The 23,010-nt window shown below is 46.4% G+C and overlaps 1 protein-coding gene and 1 long non-coding RNA gene across 2 annotated transcripts in view; one reads left to right on the top strand and one right to left on the bottom strand.

The window, feature by feature from the left end:
• Positions 1-8,810, bottom strand: part of KLHL26 (kelch like family member 26) — a 32,709-nt gene extending 23,899 nt beyond the window's left edge. Inside the window, exon 1 of the mRNA XM_039321337.1 lies at positions 8,154-8,810. Coding sequence (XP_039177271.1) covers positions 8,154-8,224 — 71 coding nt within the window. The 5' untranslated portion in view covers positions 8,225-8,810. The remainder of the gene's footprint in view (positions 1-8,153) is intronic.
• The window catches only part of LOC120298069, a 30,141-nt gene continuing 15,012 nt past the window's right edge, over positions 7,882-23,010 (top strand). The window contains exons 1-2 of the long non-coding RNA XR_005553950.1: positions 7,882-8,088; positions 8,810-8,947. This is a non-coding gene — a long non-coding RNA (uncharacterized LOC120298069). The remainder of the gene's footprint in view (positions 8,089-8,809; positions 8,948-23,010) is intronic.

Raw genomic sequence — 23,010 nt, 5'->3', positions numbered from 1 at the left:
TCCACTGATTAATTGTTCTAACTGTCTGGAAATTTCTCCTTAGTTCTAGGTTGCTTCTCTCCTAGATTAGTTTCCATCCAGTGCTGCTTGTCCTGCCTTCTGGTGCTTTGGAGACTAGGTTGACCCACTCTTCTTTGTGGCAGCCCCTTAGATAACAATCAGATACCAAATTATAGGAAAGACATCTACCTAATGCTTAGGAATAGTCTACTACTGCATTAGATGGGTCTAAAAAGAGTCTACAGGTAATACTTGATATATGACCACAATGGAGCCTACCGATCATGATTGTAAGTTGTGATAGTCGTAAAACAGGTCACGTGACCAACCCAATTTCACAACCTTTTTTGTGGTCGGTGTTAAGCAAACTCAACTTAAAATCAATTTCAAAGTTACAATGGACTGCTCTGGAGTGCTTATGACTCTGTTCTTAAGTTCTGATGGCTGGTCATGTAACTGCATGTCAGGCGCTTGGTAACTGGCCTATATTTAAGCCATTAGCAGCATCCTGCAGTCATGTGACTGTGTTTTACAACGGTTTTGTAAAAAAAAACAACGGCATTTACTTCTTGTTTCTGGCCAAATCGGCCTATAGCAGTGGTTCTCAACCTTTCTAATGCCACGACCCCATAATACAGTTCCCCATGTTGTGGTGACCCCCAACCACTTATACATCACCGGGTGCCAGGGGCGTGGCCAAATGGGGAAAAATGGCAGACAGCCTTATTAGGCGACCCCCGTGAAATGGTCATTCGACCCCAAATGGGGTCCCGACCCACAGGTTGAGAACCACTGGCCTATAGGAATCATTGGTTCACTTAATAACCATGGCATTTGCTTAATGAATGCTGCCTGTGGATGACTGATTTACAATTGTCACAACTTATGACCAGGATGGGCAAGCTTCAATATGACTGTAACTCAAGAATAACCTGTATGTGGCACTAGGCATGAAAGAGGATGTTTGGATTAAAATCCCTATATCAGTGGTGGCGAACCTATGGCACAGGTGCCAGAGGCGGCACTCAGAGCCCTCTCTTTGGGCACACATGCCGTTGCCCCAGTCTCGCCTCCGCCCGTGACCCCCTCCTCACCAGCAGCCTCTCTGGAGGAGAGTCGCCCCTGAACATGGCAGCCAAGAACATGGCAGCCAGGCAGCGTAGTCAAGACTCTGCCCTCACGCCCCAACACGCACAGTTGATGCTGTGGGGCGTGGGCAGAGGGCGTGGCCGCCATAGTGCTGCTGGGCTGCCTGGGTGATCTGCGGCGGGCCCTGGAGACGGTGAATGGCCCTGCGGGCAGGCAGGGTGGGGTAGAGCGGGGGTGGGGCAGGGGGTGAGGCGGGGCGGGGCAGGGGGTGGAGCAGGGGCAGGGGCAGTTTTTTGGCACTCGGTCTCTAAAAGGTTCGCCATCACTGCCCTATATACTGTAATTTCGGAACGCAGAATAGTACCAGCCTCATCTGCTTCAATTTAAAAAAAAAACTAAATCAGGTTAAAGATCAATCTGTCCAAATTCCATTTGGGCCTATCAGATACACTTCGGAAATTCCAAATCAGGATATTAGGAGTTTAACCCACTTTAGCGTCTGCTAACAACTGATGCTGTAGGAACAAAGTTGATATCCCTGTTGTCCACTAATCAGTCTAGACCTGCTAATTGTGAACCACTTGGAGGAAAGTCAAAAAAATAATCCACCATAAAATGCACACACTGATGAATCTGTAAAACTCAGGACTCTCATACTCAATGGGCACAATTAAAACAACCACAGAGAAATCTAGCTATTTTAAGGCGATCAAACCGGTCAGTCCTAGAGGAGATCAACCCCAATTGCTCTTTAGAAGGCCAGATCCTGAAGTTGAAACTCAAGCGCTTTGGCCATCTACTGAGAAGGAAGGACTCACTGGAGAAGAGCCTAATGCCGGGAAAGATGGAGGGCAAGAGAAGAAGGGGACGACAAAGGATGAGGTGGCTGGATGGAATCACTGAAGCAGTAGGCGTGAGCTTAAATGGACTCCAGAAGATAGTAGAGGACAGGAAGGCCTGGAGGAACGTTGTCCATAGGGTTGTGATGGGTTGGACACAACTTCGCAATTAACAACATTTAGAATTCAACTTGATCCTAGTGTTTATGCTAATTAAAATTTTAGCAACGTATCATACGAGAGAGGGAAAAAGCTAAGCAGAATAAAGGGAATAACTGTGGAAAAACACATAATTATTTTCAAGGGAAAATATTAGATGAGGTGGAGAAGAACAAATGGGAGGAATCTCTACCTGGGACTCAGGGGATCTATTTCCTAGTTCATCTAGGAAATAAGAAATTTAATAAAAGATTATCGAATGAACACACAACCAGGAAACATAATGGGAGACAAGGAAGCATTTAAAGGAAGACAACTGTAATATCTTTTGTGGAGGGGATAAGAATTATAGGCGATTATGATGAACAATGAAAGGGAATGCAGTGAAACTGAGCACTGGTCACTAGATGAAATGCTCCTTTCATGTGGATGAACTTGGATCGTTGTTTTTTTTTAAAGTAACAGTAATAGTAGTAAAGTTGGAAGGGACCTTGGAGGTCATCTAGTCCAACCCCCTGCTCAGGCAGGAAACCCTACACCATTTCGGACAAATGGCTGTCCAGTCTCTTCTTAAAAACTTCCAGTGTTTGAGCATTTACTGCTTCTGGAGGCAGGCTGTTCCACTAATTAATTGTTCTCACTGTCAGGAAGTTTCTCCTTAGTTCTAGGTTGCTTCTCTCCTTGATTAGTTTCCACCCGTTGCTTCTTGTCCTGCCTTCAGGTGCTTTGGAAAATAGCTTAATTCCCTCTTCTTTATGGCAGCCCCTGAGATATTGGAATACTGCTATCATGTCCCCCCTTGTCCTTCTCTTCGTTAAACTAGACATACCCAATTCTAGCAACCGTTCCTTATATGTTTTAGCCTCCAGTCCCCTAATCATCTTTGTTGCTCTTCTCTGTCCTCTTTCTAGAGTCTCGACATCTTTTTTACGTGGTGACCAAAACTGGATGCGGTATTCCAAGTGTGGCCTTACCAAGGCATTGTAGAGTGGTATTAATACTTCACGTGATCTTGATTCTATACCTCTGTTAATGCAGCCTAGCACTGTGTTGGCGTTTTTGGCAGCTGCAGCACACTATGTTTGATGGTCCTGAACAAGCAGCCATGCCCAGCATTTCCACTTAGATGGGGATGGGAGGAATTTCAGCATTCCTCCTGCTTGTGGGCTTCTTCCTCAAAGACATCTTGTTAGTTATTGTGGGACCAGCATGTGAACCGCCCCGGTTGGTTCAGCATGCTGGAAAGTTTGGGAAAGCAAAGGAAAGTCAGTTCAGGAAAGCAAAGACTCAGAATGAACTTTTGCAACACAATTAAAGATAATAAAAAAGTTTATTTCAACATATAAGTAACAAAAAATGTCAAGAAAACAGTCGGTCCACTAAAGAGAGAAGATGGTAAGGACGTAACAAGCAGTAGAGAGAAAGCAGAGCTGCTTCACTCATTCTTTGCATCAGCCTTCACACAAAAAGAAACTACAGCCCAACTTACCAAAAACATAAATGTAAAAGATGGACTAGAAATAAAAATTAAAATAAGCAAGAAAATGGTAAGAGAACACCTGTCTGACCTTGATGAATATAAATCACCGGGGTCTGATGGATTACATCCTAGAGTTCTGAAGGAGCTGTCAGATGTTATCTCAGAACCATTGTATCATATCTTTAAAAAACCTTGGAGCACTGGAGAACTACCAGAGGATTGAAAAAGACTGATGTGATTCCCATCTTCAAAAAAGGGAGAAAAAAACAGACCCAGGAAATACAGACCAATCAGCCTAACATCAATACCAGGGAAGATACTGGAAAAAATAATCAAAAAACAGATCTGTGAACATCTAGAAACCAATAAAGTTATAATTAGTAGCCAGCATGGATTATGCCAAAAAAACAGATTATGCCAAACCAATCTTATTTCATTCTTTGACAAAGTGACTAAATTAGTAGACCAGCAAAATACTGTGGACATAGTATATTTAGACTTCAGGAAGGCATTTGACAAAGTAGACCACAACCTACTTCATGGTAAGCCAGAAAAATGTGGGATAGACAACATCACCACCAGATGGATTTGCAACTGGCTGACAAACCGTACTCAACAAGTAGTCCTTAATGGTACTACATCTACATGGAGGAAAATAAGCAGTGGGGTACCACAAGGTTCTGTCTTAGGCCCAGTACTCTTCAATATCTTCATAAATGACTTAGATGAGGGAATACAAGGGGATCTCATCAAATTTGCAGATAACACTAAGCTGGCAGGAATAGCCAACACCCCAGAAGACCAGCTCAAAATCCAAAAAGATCTTTATAGACTTGAACAATGGGCCCCATCCAACAAAATTATATTTAATGTGGGAAAAAGCAAGGCTTTACACCTGGGCAGGAAAAACCAAAGGTACAAGTACAGATTAGGCGAAACCTGGTTCAAAAACAGTAACTGTGAGAGGGACCTTGGAGTCCGAATGGACGATCACTTAAACATGAGCCAGCAGTGTGCAGCAGCAGTCAAAAAAGCTAAAACAATCCTTGGTTGTATAAACAGAGGCATAGAATCAAAATCACATGAAGTATTAGTACCGCTTTATAAAGCCTTAGTAAGGCCACATATGAAATATTGCATCCAATTTTGGTTACCGCATTACAAAAAAGATGTTGAGACTTTGAAAAAAAAAGTGCAAAGAAGAGCAACTAAGATGATTAAAGGCCTGGAGACTAAAACATATGAAAAACAGTTGCAGGATTTTGGTATGGCCAGTCTAGAGAAAAGAAGGACTGGGGGGGGAGGAGGGCAGGATAGCAGTGTTCTAGTATTTGAGAGGCTGCCACAAGGAGGCGAGGGTCAATTTATTTTCCAAAGGACCAGAAGGCAAGACAAGAAACAATGGATGGAAACTAATCAAGGAGAAATGCAACCTGGAATTAAGGAGAAATTTCCTAACAGTGAAGACAATTAACCAGTGGAACGACTTGCCTTCAGACACTGTGGATGCTTCAACACTGGAGGTTTTTAAGAAGAGACTGGACAGCCACTTGTCTGAAATGGTATAGGGTCTTCTGCCTGAGCAGGGGGCTGGACTAGAAGACCTCCAAAGTCCCTTCCAGTTATATTTTGATTGATTGATTGGTCCTTCCTCTTACCCAGTAGGCCTCCTTTAAGTTCCCACAACAAAAATGTAGGCAGAGGACAGTCAGGACCTCCCAGAGAGAGGAAAATAGGAAATTAAAAAAAAAAATCAAGGGAAGGCAGAAAAGATAATGCTGCAGGGGACATGATCACATAATCAGATAAAGAGCCGAGGTGGCACAGCAGTTAGAGTGTAGTACTGCAGGCCACTTTAGCTGACTGTGTTCAGCAGGTCAGCAGTTCAAATCTCACCAGCTCAAGGTTGACTCAGCCTTCCATCCTTCCGGGGTAGGTAAAATGAGGACCCAGATTGTTGGGGGCAATGTAAATATATATATACATTGCTTACTGGTGTACACCGCTTAGAGAGTGCTTGCACTTAAAGCGGTATATAAGTCTCATAAATAAATAAATAAAGCAGTGGTTCTCAACCATTTTAATGCCACGACCCCCAACCGGTCGTAAGTCGAGGACTACTCAACCGGTCGTAAGTCAAGGACTACTCAACTGGTGCAGCACCGTTTGCAGAATGGGACTTTTGGCGGGCTCAGCAGGGCAGAGACAGCCTGGACAATTCTATTGGCTTTTGAAAGCCAATAGAATTAGACTCTATTCAAGAGAGTCTATTCTATTGGCTTTCAAAAGCCAATAGAATAAAAGGGAGTAGCACAGCTAAGGAAAAGGGGGAAAAAATGGCGGACTGCGTTGTTTGGCGACCTCCGTGAAATGGTCATTCGACCCCAAATGGGATCCCGACCCACAGGTTGAGAACCACTGAGATAAAGGGACACCTATGCTGTATAGCAACTGGGTTCACACAACACAAAAGAGATGATTTATTGCAATATTCAAATAAGTAAGAATGTTTTAACTTAATTAGAACCACCATATTTTTAATAGAAGAGAATATCTGTAGCTGAGGGTTGAACTATGGACTCCTTGGTGCTCTCTGAGCTTGCTTGCTTGCTTGCAGATGTTTCATCACCCAACTTTATTATTTTTTATTACTTTATAAATAACTCAAGGCAACAAACATACCTAATACTCCTTTTTCCTCCTATTTTACCCACAGCAACAATTCTGTGGGGAAGATTGGCCTGAGAGAGTGGCTGGGCCAAAGTCACTCTGCTGGCTTTCATGCCTAAGGCAGGACTAGAACTCACAATCTCCTGGTTTCTAGCCATTTTCCTTAACTGCTGGACCAGACTGGGTTCCTGTTTATATAGAAACTACTATATATAAACAGGGAGCAAACCCCACATTCAGTAGCACTGATGATGTTACTTAGTTGGGTAAAGAAACATCTACAAGCAAACAACCAAGCTTAGAGGACACCAAGAGCTCCACAACTATACTTTGGCCAGTGGTTCTCAACCTGTGGTCTGCGGACCCCTGGGGGGCACAATGTTGTCACAATGGGTCCATGAAGGGTTGAAGAAATATTATGATTTAAATCTTAAGTCTTGGAGGTTTGTGGCCACAAAAGGTATTTAAAGGGTGTCCATGGTGAAGAAAAGATTATAGGTTAGGTTATAAAAATTGGCACAGCCACTAGGCAACATCAAAGAGTTGGGTTAATTTACCAAAGGTGATCAACATTTTGTGCGAAAGCAACCAGAGGACAACCTGTAGTTCTCCAGATATTGGGTCACACTAGTTGGGGTTGCTGGGAATTGTCATACAGCAACAAATGTGACTGCATTAAAAGGTGAAGGGGGACCACCTTTATAGGACAAAATGAGGGATGGGGAAGAGCCGAGGACAAATTAAGAGGAGAAAAAATCGTTCTAGGGCAGTGGTTCTCAACCTGTGGGTCGGGACCCTATTTGGGGTTGAACGACCATTTCACGGGGGTCGCCAAACAACGCAGTCCGCCATTTTCCCCCCTTTTCCTTAGCTGTGCTACTCCCTTTTATTCTATTGGCTTTCAAAAGCCAATAGAAGAGACTCTCTTGAATAGAGTCTAATTTTATTGGCTTTCAAAAGCCAATAGGAATTGTCCAGGCTGTCTCTGCCCTGCTGAGCCCGCCCAAAGTCCCATTCTGCAAACGGTGCTGCACCAGTTGAGTAGTCCTCGACTTACGACTGGTTGAGTAGTCCTCGACTTATGACCAGTTGGGGGTCGCGGCATTAAAAAGGTTGAGAACCACTGTTCTAGGGGCAGGCAGAACAACTATGGGGTGGAAGGAAGACCCAAAGGCTCCCAAGTCACTTTTCAGATGCCATGGATTACACCTCCCATCATCTCCAGCCTGACAGATTCGCTACACAGGCAGATCTGGAATTCATCATACAAGGGAACCACTGACAGATGGATACAGAAGGACAAGAATATGGAGCTGTGGAGATGAGGAAGACGATCCACCCTCACCCAGGGTTACACTGCCCACACTCACACAACTTAAGTAATCAGTTCAGGCATCATGCATTTGCACAGCACCCTATTTTCCATTTAGCTTTAATTATGCTAGGCTCTACCCTAATTCAGCCTGGAGTGCGCAGCCAGCAGGTGAGTACGGTTCCTTATCCTGTGCAAAGGCAGAAAACGGGCTAATGCGGTAACCTAGTTAATTAAACCTGGCGTGCCACTACAGCACCATACACACAGAGACACACTCCGACAGCTTCCTTGGCAAGAGCCCCGCCCAGTTTCCAGAGGTGGGTCAGAACTCGGAGAATCGCAATCAAAATAAAAACGCGAAACAGCTGCGGGGCGGGGGAAGCACCCGGACGAAAGAGGAGAGAAAGAGGGCACCGCCTCGTCCTCTAGGCACCGAGGAGCCGCGGAGAGCACTCCGTCGTGGGGGGAACCGCGGTCCCGTGTGGGGCAGAGTTGGGAAGGGGGAGAACTGCGCCATCCCTCCCCCCCCCAAGGAGGTGGGACTAGAGACGGCTTGGGGGGGGGCAGGCAGGAAGGGATCCGTCTTTGCTCCGGTCCTCACCTGCTGAGGCTGCTGTTGCTCGGCGTGGACGGTCGCTCGGCGAAGGTTTCGGCCCCGCCGGGCTCCGCCATCTTCCCGCCGCCTTCCGCTTGCTGGAGGCCGCCCCAGCCGGGGCTCAGCCGGAGTGGGACGCCGGGAAGGGGAAGGGCAGGGCCGGACAGGGCGCGGGAGAGACGGACCAGAAGGCGCTCCGCGCGTCCCCAAGAGCGCGCGAGCGTCCGGAGAGGAGAAGCGTCCCGCGCGCGCAAAACCGAAACCGGGACCCCCCTGGCAAGCGGGGGTGTGGGGAGGCGCTCTCTATATTCGAAGAAAGAAAGAATAAAGCGGGAGGAATTGGTTTATTTATTTTTTTTTTGAAGTGGCGTGAAAATAAGGCGTCCCGGGGTGAGAGGGCGCCAAGAGGGGGGCCTCGGTTATGCTTTCTGCAGCCGCCTCGGAAGGGCAGCGCTGCGCCTTTCGCGGCTCACCAGGGGCTCCTTGAGCCGCTCGGAAGGCGTAGACCCCGCTGCCCCTCCCCGGGCTGCGTTCACACGGCGCCTGCTTTGAGGGGTTTGTACAATCCTGGCAAGCGCATTGGTGGATTCGCCCCGGAGAAGCCACTTTGGGCTTAGCCGGGGTTAACCCCCGTCGAATTTATTCTTCCATCGGCTGTTTAGCCTTTCCTGGAGCGGAGTGAAGCGTGAAGGCCGGTCGCAAGAGTTGGAGACGTTTCTGAATGTGGGAACAGATTCCACGCCCGTCCAGGCTGCTGTTCTTTCCCTGCCCTGTGTGGCTATGCAGAATTTTGAGGAGTTGTATCCTTTGGAGTATGTAAATGAAGGTTCAATCATCCAGTTGAACAGATTGTCCAAAGTTCAATTGTAAATGTTGCCATGATTTAACCCTTTCAGTGCCCAGGATATACGGAGTTTTCTCATAAAATGTGAGGACTGACCCAATTGAAAGAGTGCAGGTAGGCAACCTTGGCTCTTTTATGACTCCTGGACTTCAACTCCCAGAACTCAGGAATTCTGGGAGTTGAAGTCCACGAGTCATAAAAGAGCCAAGGTTGCCTACCCCTGAGATGTCACACATCTAAATGCTTCTGAATTCAACAGCTAAATACAGGTAGTCCTCAGCTTACAGTCATTTGTTTAATGGGTGTTCGAAGTTACAACAGCATTGAAAAAAGTGATTTCTACAGATAGTCCTTGACTTATGACCTCAACTGAGCCCAAAATTTCTGTTGCTAAGCAAGACATTTGTGAGGTGAATTTTGCTCCATTTTACGACCTTTCTTGCCACAGTTGTTAAGTGAATCACTAGTTAGTAACAGGGTTGTTAAGTGAATCAGGCTTCCCCGTTGACTTTACTTGTCAGAAGGTCACAAAAGGGGATCACATGGCAATGGGGCATTGCAACTGTCATAAGTACGTCAGTTGCCAAGTGTCTGAATTTTGATCACGTGACCATAGGGCAATGGTGGCGAAACTATGGCACGGGTGCCAGAGGCAGCATTCAGAGCGCTCTCTGTGGGCACGCGTGCCATCGCCCCAGGCTTAGGCCTTCAGCTGGGTTTTATAAAATCTTTTTGCTTAGGCCTCCACCGCCGTGTGCAAAAAAAAAAAAAAAGCTCAATCAGTCAATTTCAACTTCTCACGGAAAAAAAAGATCTTGCAAAGTTGGAATTGATTGATTGAACTTTTTAGTCCCACCCAGTCTGCCGTTACCACCGCAGCCACGCCCATTGAATTGGCCACACCCAGCCAATGGGCCATACTCACCCGGCACTCAACGATGCATAAGTGGGCTTTGCGTTGCAGTTTGGTCACTCAGTCTCTAAAAGGTTTGCCATCGCTGCCATAGGGGGATGCTGCGATGGTCATAAGGGTAAAAAACCGTCATAAGCCATTTCTTCAGTGCCATTGTAACTTCAAACAGTAACTAAATGAGTTGTAAGCCGAGGACTACCTGTAACTGGTGTTTTTTACACTTAGGAGTGTTGCAGCATCCTCAGGGTCACATAATCAAAATTCGGATGCTTGGCAACTGGCAGATATTTATGATGTTTGCAGTGTCCTGAGATCATGTGGTCACTTTTTGTGACCTTCTGATAAAGTCAGTGGGGAAACCAAAGTCATTAACTGCAGTGATTCACTTTACAACGGTGGCAACAAAGATCATAAAATGGGGCAAAACTCATTTAACAACTGTCTCACTTAGCAATGGAAATTTTGGGCTCAACTGTGGTCGTAAGTCAAGGACTACCTGTCAATAAACAAGAACATAGACATTCAGCGCATGTTCCCCTGGTGAGCGCCGGCACATCTAGCAATATTTGCTTCTCAAGGGCCAACCCAGCTGGGCAACTTCAAGGAAACAACAATGATGCCTACAGTGCATAGATTGAACTGTGGGGTCCGTGGTGCTCTCTGAGCTTGATGGTTTTCTTGCAGATATTTTTAATAATAATAATAAATTTAGAAGGGACCTTGGAGGTCATCTAGTCCAACCCTCTGCTCAGGCAGAAAACCCTAAACCAGTGATGGCGAACCTTTTAGAAGTCTCTTTTAGAAGTACCCAAAAACCGGCCCGCCCCCGCTCTGCCCACCCGCTCCCGCCCACCCTTGGCCATCCACAGCATGCTCAGATCACCCAGGTAGCCCTGCAGTGCCATGGTGGCCACGCCCTCCACCCGCACCCCGCAGCATCATCTGCTGCCCAGTTGCCATGTGCTTGGCTCTGCAGCTCCGCACGGACCGCACCCAGGGGTGACTTCTCGGGGGGGGGGGCTGCTGGGGAGGCGGGGCTGGGGCGGCGGGGCTGGGGCGACAGCGTGCGTGCCCACAGAGAGGGCTCTGAGTGCCACCTCTGGCACTAATGCCATGGGTTTGCCACCACTGCCCTAAACCATTTCAGACAAATGGTGGTCCAGTCTCTTCTTAAAAACTTCTCTTCATTAAACTAGACCACAGGTCGGCAACCTGCGGCTCTGGAGCCGCATGCGGCTCTTTGAGCTTTCCCCTGTGGCTCCCAACCTCCTCTGCCATTTGCAGACAGAGACAGAGGCACTTGCACTTCCGTGCTGCTCTCTGTCTCTCTCTGTCTCTCTGTCTCTGTCTCTCTCTCTCTCTCTCTCTCTCTCTCTCTCTCTCTCTCTCTCTCTGTGTGTGTGTGTGTGTGTGTGTGTGTGTGAAAGAGAGTAGACTCACAGTGTTCTCTGACAAGCTGAAAAGCTTTTTGGGCGGGGCTCCTCCCTTTGCTGCATCTCTGCAAGAAGCAGGAAGCAGGAAGGGCAGGAGAGAGCTAGCTAGCCCAGATATGCTAACTCAGGAATTCTGGGAGTTGAAGTCCATGAATCATAAAAGAACCGAGGCTGCCTACCTCTGAGCTTGTTGGAGAACAGCTTGAAGCCAGCTTGCCAGGTGAGCAGAAGATCGGAGAGAGGGGGGGAAGAGAAAGAGGGAGAGACAGAGAGAGGGAGGGAGAGAGAGAGAAAAAGAAAGAGTGGGGGAAGAGGACTGGCAGACCAAGGGCAGAAAGATGGAGAGAGAGGGAGAGAGAGAAAAAGAAAGAATGGGGGAAGAGGACTGGCAGACCAAGGGCAGAAAGATGGAGAGGGAGAGAGACAGAGAGAGAGAGAGACCTTTTTGACATCTAAAATGAAGATAACACTGCATATACCCTTTTTTACCTTTATGATGGGTGTGTGTGTGTGTGTGTGTGTGTGTACAGGTCCAAGTGGTTCTTTGAGTGTTTTGGGTTGCCTACCCCTGAACTAGACATACCCAATTCCTGCAACCGTTCCTCATATCTTTTATCCTCCAGTCCCCTAATCATCTTTGTTGCTCTCCTCTGTACTCTTTCTAGAGCAGTGGTGGTGAACCTATGGCACGGGTGCCAGAGGCGGCACTCGGAGCCCTCTTTGGGCACGCGTGCCGTCGTCCCAGTCCTAGGTCTTCAGCTGGGTTTTATAAAACCTTTTCGCTTTAGGCCTCCGCCGCCGTGTGCAAAAAAAAAAGGTGCAATCAGTCAATTTCAACTTCTTGCGGGAAAAAAAAAGATCTTGCAAAATTGGAATTGATTGATTGAACTTTTTAGTCCCATCCAGTCTGCTGTTACCACCGCAGCCACGCCCACCCAATGGGCGACGCCCAGCCGACACCCAACGATGCATAAGTGGGTTTTGGGCACTTGGTCTCTAAAAGGTTCGCCATCACTGTTCTAGGGTCTCAACATCTTTTTTACATCGTGGTGACCAAAACTAGCCAGTGCATTCTAACCCAGAGCTCACCAACCTTTCTCAGTTGACGGACCAAAGGAAAAGGGAGAGGGAAGCATTTTACACACAAGCATGCGTGTGTGCATGGGGACACAAGCACCTGCGTGCAGCAAATGGGGCGGGGTGAGCACCCATGTGATCACTAACTCAGCCCTGTTCTTGTGTGGAGCAGTGCCTTGTTTCCAGGTAGCGTGGCGGCATCCACTTTTGTACCTTGCAGTGTGGTGGCATCCTGTTTTCATGCTGTAAGGTGTGGCGGCATCCCATTTTTACGCCCCGCAGTACGGCTTCCTGTTTTCGTGCTTGCGGCGGCACTAGCGCAAGTGTGGGGGGTGTGTACATGCGCACGCACTGGCCAACCTGTCCTGTGGCACGGTGGCCAGCAGGCCATGGCCCACTACCAGGCCGCGGCCCACAGATTAAATACTCCTGTTCCAACCACTGCGTCACCATGACTTATCTGCAGATCTACCCTCTTACATCTACCCATGGTAGATGAGGATATATTACAGGTCCTGTCTATTAAGGAATTCCATTGGATCGGAACCTTAAGTCGGGCTTTTTCCGCTGTGACTCCTATCTTCTAGAACAGGGTATCACTTGTGATACATTGGGACATGGCAGGTGGTATAGGAACATCCTAGAAAAGTGGTAGCGGGGGAGGGGAATGAGCTGAACCGGTGGCAGCACCGCACAAGCCTGAGCGAGAGATGGCTGGAGCTCCAGGGCTGTCAGGGCTCAGTGGAAGTGCCAGGATCAGTGCCAGGCTCCAGCTGGAGCTCAGCGCTGATCCTGGTGCTTCTGCTGAGCCCAGAAGAAGCGCTGATCAGCTGGAATGTTGCAGCATCTCCAGGGTCTTGTGTTTACATTCAGATGCTTGGCAACTGATTCGTATGTATGGTGGTCACAGCGTCCCAGGGTCATGTGAAGTGATCAAAACCTGCTGCAACCACCCAGCAGATGGGGGGAATAAAAACCAAATATCCCCTCACCCCACCCCTGCTGCCAATCCTCAACAGAAATGCTCACAACAGTGGAAACCTCAGACAGGAGGAAGAGCGCCGCTGGGTGGGCAGGCACGTGTCTTGCTCGGCTGTGGCTTGGGGGGCACTTTTTTCAGTGCCATTGTAATTTTGAACAATCACTAAGCGAACTGTTGTAAGTCGAGGACTATCTGTACCTTATCACTTTTTTCCTTTTTTTGGGGGGGGGGTTATCAAGTTTTTGATACCTTGCTAGGTGACTGGTGGTACTCGGATATTGCCATATGCTAAAAGTGGTACAATGGGTGAAAAGGTTGAAAAGCCCTGCTCTAGAACAGACCTGTGCACTGTATGGCCCATGGGCCACATATGGCTTTTTGGCTGTGCCTGTCGGTCATTGAATACATAAACTAATGGATTGTAAACAGACTGATTGACCTAGTACACTCGCCCTGAACCAAACCAGCCATATTATTGCTTAATTTACTGTACCAACCCAGGCAAAATAGCAAACTGATGAGGGAGTGGAGGCTGAACCTGTACTTTCCAGTGCTGTTATATTCACCAATAATTGAAATGCCGGTTGCTTCTTACCATAATTCCAAGCACTGCTTTGGTCTAAAAATCAAAGCATTGCTCCTTTTGCAATACTCTTGTTATTTTGTTGAATCCTGTCCTGTGTGGGTTTGTGGTCCGATCATTACACAAACCAGAAGCTTGTGAGCTAATCATGTTCTTCCCACAGATGGCAAGCGCTGATGAAACAGAAACATGTGCCAATGATGCTACAATGAGCTCTGGGATGCAGCGGGCAGTTTTCAAGTCGGCATAACTCCCAACAGACTTGTGCTAGCCCAGGGGTAGGCAACCTTGGCTCTTTTATGACTCGTGGACTTCAACTCCCAGAATTCCTGAGCCAGCCATGCTGAGGGGACAGGGAGAGGCTTCCATGCTGAGCCTACCCCTGTGCTAAGGGTTACAGGTAGTCCTCGACTTACAACTGTTTGTTTAGTGACCACTGAAAGTTACAATAACACTGAAAAAAGTGACTGATGGCCATTTTTCACACTTAATGGCTGTTGCAGCATCCCTACACGGTCACATGATCAAAATTCAGATGCTTGCCAACTGGCATGTATTTATGACGGTTGCCGTGTCCTGGGCTCATGTGATCACTTTTTGTGACCTGACTAGCAAAGGCAATGGGGAAGTCAGATTCACATAATAACCATGTTGGTAACTTAACAATTGCAGTGATTCACTTAACAACTGTGGTAAGAAAGGTCGTAAAATGGAGCAAAATTCACTTAACGTGTGTCTTGCTTAGCAACAGAAATTTGGGGCTCATAAGTTGATGATTAACTATATTCTTTGGTTGTTCCTCAGAAGGTTCTTACAGACAGTCCTCAACTTACAGCAGTTCATTTAGTGACTGTTCAAAGCTACAACAGCACTAAAAAAAGTGACTTATGACTGTTTTTCACAGTTACAATCTTTGCAGCATCCCCATGATCGTGTGATCAAAATTTGTGCGATCAAAACTTGGCAAGTGGTTCATATTTATGACGGTTGCAATGTCGCAAGGTCCTGTGTTTCCATTTTGCGACCATCTGACAAGCAAAGGCAATGGGGAAGCCAGATTCACTTAACAAACTGGTTACCACCTTATCAGCTGCAGTGATTCACTTAACAACTGAGGCAAGAAAGGTCGTAAAATGGGACAAATGTAATAAATGTCTCCCTTAACAAAAAATTTTAGGCTCAGTTGTGGTCGTAAGTCAAGCACTATCTGTACTGTCCAATTTGGGGAATACCTTCCAGGAACACCTCCAAGTATTACTGCCTCCAAATCCTCTAGAAACATAAGAATTCTTGGTGATTTTCTCCATGGTGCCTCCTGGACTTCATCTCCCATAATCCATAGCCAGCACAAAAGCTAAACCAAAATAGTTAAAGGGAAGAAGTTTGTGGATGCCTCCTCAAAAAAAGAGTAGGCTGAAGCCACACATGGCTATTTGTGCACAGAGGTAAAACCTGCAAGATGATTCCTTTTCTACGGTATGCATGACAGAAGGAATGGGGCTTAGATCACTAATTTATGTTCATCATATTGCAGATTTTGAAAAAAAAAAAGTTCCTGAAACCTTAATGTGCATAAATATGCATTCCGGGGTGGCTTTAATCTAGGTCTCAGCCTTATGAATAATAGAAAAATAAAAGCACAGAGTTGGAAGGGACTCAGAATCATCTAGTCCAAGTTCCTAAAATGATTCAAGATCTGCTGAAGCATTTCAGCTGTAGGGCTATTTGGCTTTTGTTCAAGGGCCTGAAGCAAGGCATACTGCTTTATAAGGCAGCCTATTTGATTAATGGGCCTGAAGCAAGGCCTGATTCAAGGGCCTGAAGCAAGGCACACTGCTTTATAAGGCAGCCTATTTGATTAATGGTTAGGTAGTTCTTCCCAGTATCCAGCCTAAATCTATTTCTCTTGTCTGTTAATATCTATCTCAATGACGGATGTAATTATGTACACCACGTCAGTGTCAACTCTTAACAATCATATTGACGGACCCTCTACAGCAGGGGTCCCCACCCCCCGGTCCATGGACTGGTACCGATCCGCGGCATCCCAGCAACCGGTCCGCACAAACAAGGAAAGTGTAAGGACCCACCCCACTTTGCATCTTAAGAAGACAGAACTCTTGGAATAATTCTTCCAACAGGAATCCTTTATTAAGAAGAAGTGGTTGCAGGCGTGCTAGACAGGACTTGGGGTCCAAGCTCTCCCATTCAAGGTTTTAAGGGGTTCCCCAGCAGTCCCACCCAATCACCTCCCCTTCCAGTGATAGTTTCAGGCATCCCAATTCCACCCCTTTGTTTCTTTCTTCCGTCTGGATGGAGACTTCAGATAAACTACATGAAAGGTAAATAGTTCTCTTTGTTATGGTAAGGTTCTTTGGTGCTAGTTACATTCAAAGTCTTTGAGGTTGCAATAAACACATTCAACTCCTTAGAAGTATACTGAAGGAAGTGAGGGCCATAAAGCCCCTTTGTTCTCCCCCTTCTCTCCCTCTTATGGCAGAATCCAGAGAAGGCAGAATTGGGGTTTTCTATATTTGATGATTAAAGATGAAATATAATTGGATTCTGACATCCGGCCCCTCTTAAAAATAAGAGAGATCCACCTGAAAGAAAACAAAAAAGGTATAAAACTTAGTCAGGCTTGTTAGGATACTCTGTGTGAAACTTCTTCAATAGCTTCGGGGCTCTGACATGACGTTTATGGACCCACTCGTTTTGTGAGGGAGGGAGGTGTTTCCAGGCAACTAGGTACTGAGTTGCTCCATGATATCTCCTAGAATCAAGGATGTCTTTTATTTTGAAGTGTTGTTCACCCTCTACCATGACTGGAGGTGGTAGTGGGGGGATTTTTGGCCATAGAGGTGACTGATGCTCTCTTTTCAGCAAGCTGCAATGAAAAATTGGGTGTATTTGCCTGAGATTTTTGGGTAATTCTAATTCTACTGTTACTGGATTTATGATTCTTTTAATTGGAAAAGGTCCTATATATTTTGGTCCAAGTTTTTTACAGGGCTGTAGGGACTTTAGGTATTTTGTAGATAAGTACACCATTTCTCCTATAATGAATGGTGTAGGCTCAACCATTTTTTTATCGGCTTGTGGTTTGTATGCCTGCCTAGCTTCATCTAGTGCTTTTCTTACTATTGGCCAGGTGTTTTGTAGTTTCTCCATCCATTCTTTCAGCGAAGGGATCGTTGGTTCGTTTGGGGTTAATTCTGGCATGGGGTTGAAACTTTGACCGTTGGCTATTTGAAAAGGAGTGTAGCCTGTGCTGGAGTTGACTGCATTATTGTAGGCAACTTCTGCAAAAGGAAGTAAGTCCGTCCAATCACTCTGTTGGAAATTTAAAAAACATCTCAAATATTGCTCAAGTACCGAATGGCACCGTTCCGTTTGTCCATCCCCTGGTGGATGATGGCTAGATGTCAGTCCCTGAGTGGTCCCTAAGAGGGATAAAAATTCCTTCCAAAATGCAGACGTAAATTGCACTCCCCTATCAGAGATGATGCGTTGGGGTGCCCCATGCAATCTGTAAATGTGCTGGATGAAAAGTCTTGCTAATGCCTTTGCAGTGGGAATCTTTTGGCAAGGGATAAAGTGCACCTGTTTGGAAAACAAGTCTGTGACTGTCCAGATAACAGTATTCCCATTGCTTTCTGGCAATTCCACTATAAAATCCATGGCTATTTCCCTCCAGGGGGCTGAGGGACTTGCCACTGGTTGTAATAGCCCGGGCGATTTCCCTTGCAACCTCTTTGCCGATGCACAGGTTGGGCAGCTGGCAACATAACTTTCTATGTCCTTTTTTATTGATGGCCACCAAAATTGCCGTTTAATTAAGTGTAAAGTTTTTACAAATACAAAATGCCCTGCTGATTTTGTGTCATGGCAAAGCTGCATGAACGTGATTCTTTGGGTTGTTGGTATATATAACTTTTCCCCTACCCAAGGTAACCCGTCTCTCATTGTGCACACATTTTTGTTTTTCTGGAACCATTCATCTGTTTCCAAACTTTTTCTGAATTCAATCCCAGTTTGGCTGTCCAGTTGTGGTTTTATTTTGGCTTGGGGTCTTGTGGTTACTGGTGCTGCCAGTTGTGACTCTGCCATTATTGGTCTAGAGTCTGTGGTTCATGCGCTGTTACTGGAGCCAGCGAGATAGAGCATCTGCCAGGAAGTTCTTGCTCCCTGGTAAAAGGTTTGGTTAAATTGGAACTGGTGAAAATGCTGGGACCAGCGGGCTTGTTTGGGATGGAGTTTCCTGGAAGTTTTCAGGGCTTCTAAATTTTTGTGATCAGTCCACACCTGGAAGGGGATTTTGTTGCCTTCCAGGAACTGTCGCCACGTGAGTAATGCCCAACATATCCCATAAGCCTCCTTCTCCCATACGGGCCAGCGCTGTTCTGTTTCCATGAGTTTCTTGGATGTATATGCACAGGGTTGCAATACTGCATCATCATTTTCTTGTAATAGCACAGCCCCACTGCCACATCACTTGCATCTGCCTGTATTATGAAGGGCTTGTCCATGTCTGGGTGCCTTAGTACTGGTTCGGCAGAAAAAAGTCTCTTTAGTCCTCTCAACGCTGCATGGCACTCCATTTCCATGTTAGTGGCTGGCTAGGTTACTGAGGATGCTCCCCTTCGTTTTTAGTAGTTAGTGAGGGGCAAGGCTACTCTGGGCAAATGAGGGGATGAATTGGCGGTAAAGTTTGGCAAAGCCCAGGAAACTTTGTAGTTGCTTTCTTGTGCGGGGTGGCGCCCAATCTAATACTGCTTTGACCTTCTCTGGGTCCATTTCAATGCCCTGTGGGAATATGCGATAGCCTAGGTAGTCTATCCTTTCCTGGTGGAATTCGCATTTTGAGAGTTTGGCATATAGGTGGGCGGCTCGCAGCTTCTTTAACACCGCTCTGACAAGGTTGACGTGTTCCTCTTTTGTTTCAGTAAAGATAAGAATGTCGTCCAAGTAAACAAGGACCCCCTTAAACAGGTGCTCCCTTAGAACGTCATTGATTCATTGCATAAAGACTGCAGGGCCCCCTTGTAATCCAAATGGCAAGACTTTGAATTGATAGCACCCCATGGGGCAGTTAAATGCAGTCTTCCATTCGTCCCCTTCCTTAATTCTCATGCGATAGTAAGCTTCCCTTAGGTCTAGTTTAGAAAAAATTTTCCCTTTCGATAGGTGTGACAGCATGTCTTTCATGAGGGGCAGCGGGTATAGTTTGCTTTCACTGATTGTATTCAGGGCCCTATAATCCACGCATAAACGTAAAGAGCCATCCTTCTTCTCTCTAAAAAGGACCGGGGCAGCCACTTTAGGCTTGGCTGGCTCAATGAAACCTCTCTCTAGGTTTTTTTTTATAAATCTTTCCATTTCCTCTTTCTCCTTTGGGCTCATGGAGTATAATCTGGGCTTCGGGAGTTTTGCCCAGGCTTGAATTCAATGGTACAGTCTGTGGGTCGGTGGGGGGGAAGCTCATTCGCCCTCTCCTCACTGAAGACTTCAGCAAGGTCCCTATATTCCTCTGGTATTTCTGTTAATCTTTTTTCCTCTCCTATGGATGCTTTTTCTATTCTTGATTCTGGTAGCCCCCCTTGGGGTTTTAAGTCCATAGGGTCCCCCTTTGGGAATTTGATTTCTGTCGTCCTCCAATTTACCCAGGGGTTCCATTTTTTCAACCATTCCATCCCTAGAATCATTGGGCATTCCATACCTGGGGTCACCACAAACTTTATGTCCTCTTCATGTTTGCCCAGGGAGAGGTGTATTGGTAGAGTGGCTAGGGTAGCTGGCACCCCCCTGCTATGGATCCATCTAACTGGCCAAATGAGATTGGTTGTTCCAGTCTCCTCGATAGGATGCCCAGATTACCCACTAGTGTTGGGCTAATGAGGCAGCGGGTGCAGCCAGAGTCTATTAAGGCTTTCACCTTCACGGCTTCAGGCATGGGGGGAATTAATATAGTCACTGTCTTGAGGATGGGTGTGATGTGTCCACTTACCAGGGGTTCGCCCTCCGAGCTGTCATCTGAGGCATCCACCGGCCCTGTGGTGTAGGCTGGAGTTCTTTCCCCTTGGTGAGCAGAAGTGGGGGGTTCTGCAATTTCCATCATTCTCATGGCCATTTCTTTTGGCTTAGATGAAGACTTTCCGGATTTGTTGATTGGGGATCTGTCTGGGTTGTGCTGGGGGGCCTTTGAGCGGCATTCTACAGCTCGATGCCCTTCTCTTCCGCACTTGAAACACCCCATTTGCTTCTTGGCTGTAGCCGATGATTTCACCGGTTCATGTGTCAGCTCAGGCGGGGGGCGGCTCCATTGTTTTCCTCGGCGGTGCCTCTTCAATATGTCGATCTCTGCTTCCTCTGCCAAGACGTACCAGTCCTCAAGTCGAGGTGGGTCCCCTCGGGGCAGGCACGCATCATATAGATCATAGTTTAGTCCGTCTTTGAAATGGCCAAGGAGGATGTCTTCTGGCCAATTCAGTTTGCTGGCAATGGCCCGGAATTCTTGTGTATATTCAGCCACTGGGCGTTTGCCTTGCCTCATCGTTTTTATCCTTTCACGGGCTTTGCGATCAGCCAGGGGGTCTTCAAATCGTCTTCTCAAAGAGGACATGAAACGGTTGAAGTTACTGAGTTCTGGGGCACTGGAGTCATGCAAGTTCACCACCCAATCTGCAGCTGGTCCATCCAGGGCAGATTGCACGATCCGGATGCGGGCTTTGTCGCTGGGAATGTCCTGCCCGTATTCCTCCATATAGCTGAGGACTTGGGTTAGGAAAAACCCCAAGCGTGTTGGCTCCCCTTTGAATTTCACCTCCAACGGTGGACGTCTTGGAATGGATCGGTGCCTCCATTGTGGGTGGTAGTGTCTTCAGTCCAGATTTCCATCTTGGGTCCGGTAGGGGGTGGGAGCTCCTGGATCAGTAAATGTCCCTGGGGTTGCAGGTTCCACGTCCCCCTCGGTGTCTCTCCCTTTGGGGCTCCAGGAACTGGGGCGGCCGTAGGGCTCAGTATTCTCCTCTCCTAGGGAGCTGAGAGTTCTCTTCATCAGGTCAATAGCTTTCTCTAGGATCCAGTCTGAGTACGGTACCCAGCTTCCTCCCTCTTCACTTGCGTGCAGGGAGTTCTCCATCTCCTGCTTCCATTCTGGTTGCTTGGTCCCCCGTCTCAGGGTCACCTTTCTTGATTCCTTTCCCCACTCACTTTTCTTTCCAACGCCCATTGACCAGCGAGGCTTGTGGTCCCGTGTCTCCACCACTTCTTCTCCTGAGGACTCTGACCTCTTGGATCCCAATACCTGGTAAGGGTCCAGTTGAGGCAGCAGCTCTCTTTCTGGGGAGTTTCTTGCTCCATTGTCTGACATGGTAATTTTTTGCAAAATCCCCTGGCAAGGGTCTCCCTTCCAGGTGGATTAATTTTGCAAGTCCTGTCTAATGTAAGGATCCACCCCACTCTGCATCTTAAGAAGACAGAACGCTTGGAATAATTCTTCCAACAGGCATCCTTTATTAAGAGAAAATGGTTGCAGGCGTTCTAGACAGGACTTGGGGTCCAAGCTCTCCCATTCAAGGTTTTAAGGGGTTCCCCAGTAGTCCCACCCAATCACCCCCCTTCCAGTGATAGTTTCAGGCATCACAATTCCACCCCTTTATTCCTTTCTTCCGTCTGGATGGAGACTTCAGATAAACTACATGAAAGGTAAATAGCCCTCTTTGTTATGGTAAGGTTCAAACTCTTTGAGGTTGCAATAAACACATTCAATTCCTTAGAAGTATACTGAAGGAAGTGAGGGCCATAAAGCCCCTTTGTTCTCCCCCTTCTCTCCCTCTTATGGCAGAATCCAGAGAAGGCAGAATTGGGGTTTTCTATATTTGATGATTAAAGATGGACTATAATTGGATTCTGACACATATACATATATATATATATATATATATATATATATATATATATATATATATATATATATATATATGTAGGTCTTTGGTTGTTCGGGTTTTCTCCCGCGTAAACCCGACACTTCCAATTTTACGTGGGAGAAAACCTGAACAACCAAAGATCTACATATATATATATGTGTGTGTGTGTGTGTATGTGTATATATATATATATATATATATATATATATATATATATATATATATATATATATATATATATCTAAAATTTGGATTGCTAGCAAAGAATTAAGGGAGAACTGGAATAGCTATTTCGAACTCTTTAACTGCTGCCTGTGGATGGCTCTAGGGTTTGTATGTGGATTCTTGGAGTAGGTTGGTTAATTTGGTTTGGTAGTCAGATGTGTTCATAACCACTGTGGCATTGCCCTTGTCTGCTGGTAGGATTATTATGCTGGTGTCTTCTTTCAGGTTATGTAGTGCTCCACATGCAAGACTCCACATACAAACCCCTAAATACAGATCCCACCACCTACCTGGAAAAAACCACCAGATCCAAAATAAAAGCCTCCCCCATTAACGAAGAGATCCAGCAAAGAATCATTCCCAGAGAGAAATCATCCAGATGCCCCAAACTCTATGGTCTCCCCAAGATACACAAAGAAGGAACCCCACTCAGACCTATAGTCAGCTCCATAGGCTCACCTCTACAAAACCTAGCCAAATTTCTCGCCAAACAACTACAGCCCTATGCAGAATCCATCACCTCTCATGTAAAAAACTCATTCCAGTTTATAGAGATCATAAAGAAACAAAACTTACAGCCCAGCGACCTACTAGTGAGCTTCGATGTCATATCCCTCTTCACCCAAGTGCCTATCAAAGAAGCCTTGACAGCTATTCAAAATAAATATAACCCCCCCAAACACATCTTAGATCTGACCAACCACTGCCTATCCAACACATACTTCATCTATAATGGACAAAAATACAAACAAACAGAAGGAGCACCCATGGGATCACCCCTCTCACCTGTCATTGCCAACCTCTACATGGAACACTTTGAAACCCAAGCTCTAGAAAAATCGGATCACAAACCCAAACTCTGGCTCAGATACGTAGAC

This window comes from Crotalus tigris, unplaced genomic scaffold, assembly GCF_016545835.1.
Source record: "Crotalus tigris isolate CLP2741 ecotype Arizona unplaced genomic scaffold, ASM1654583v1 scf7180000017543.2237141, whole genome shotgun sequence".
NCBI classification, from domain to species: Eukaryota; Metazoa; Chordata; class Lepidosauria; order Squamata; family Viperidae; genus Crotalus; species Crotalus tigris.
This window is presented reverse-complemented; position numbering and strand designations above follow the sequence as displayed.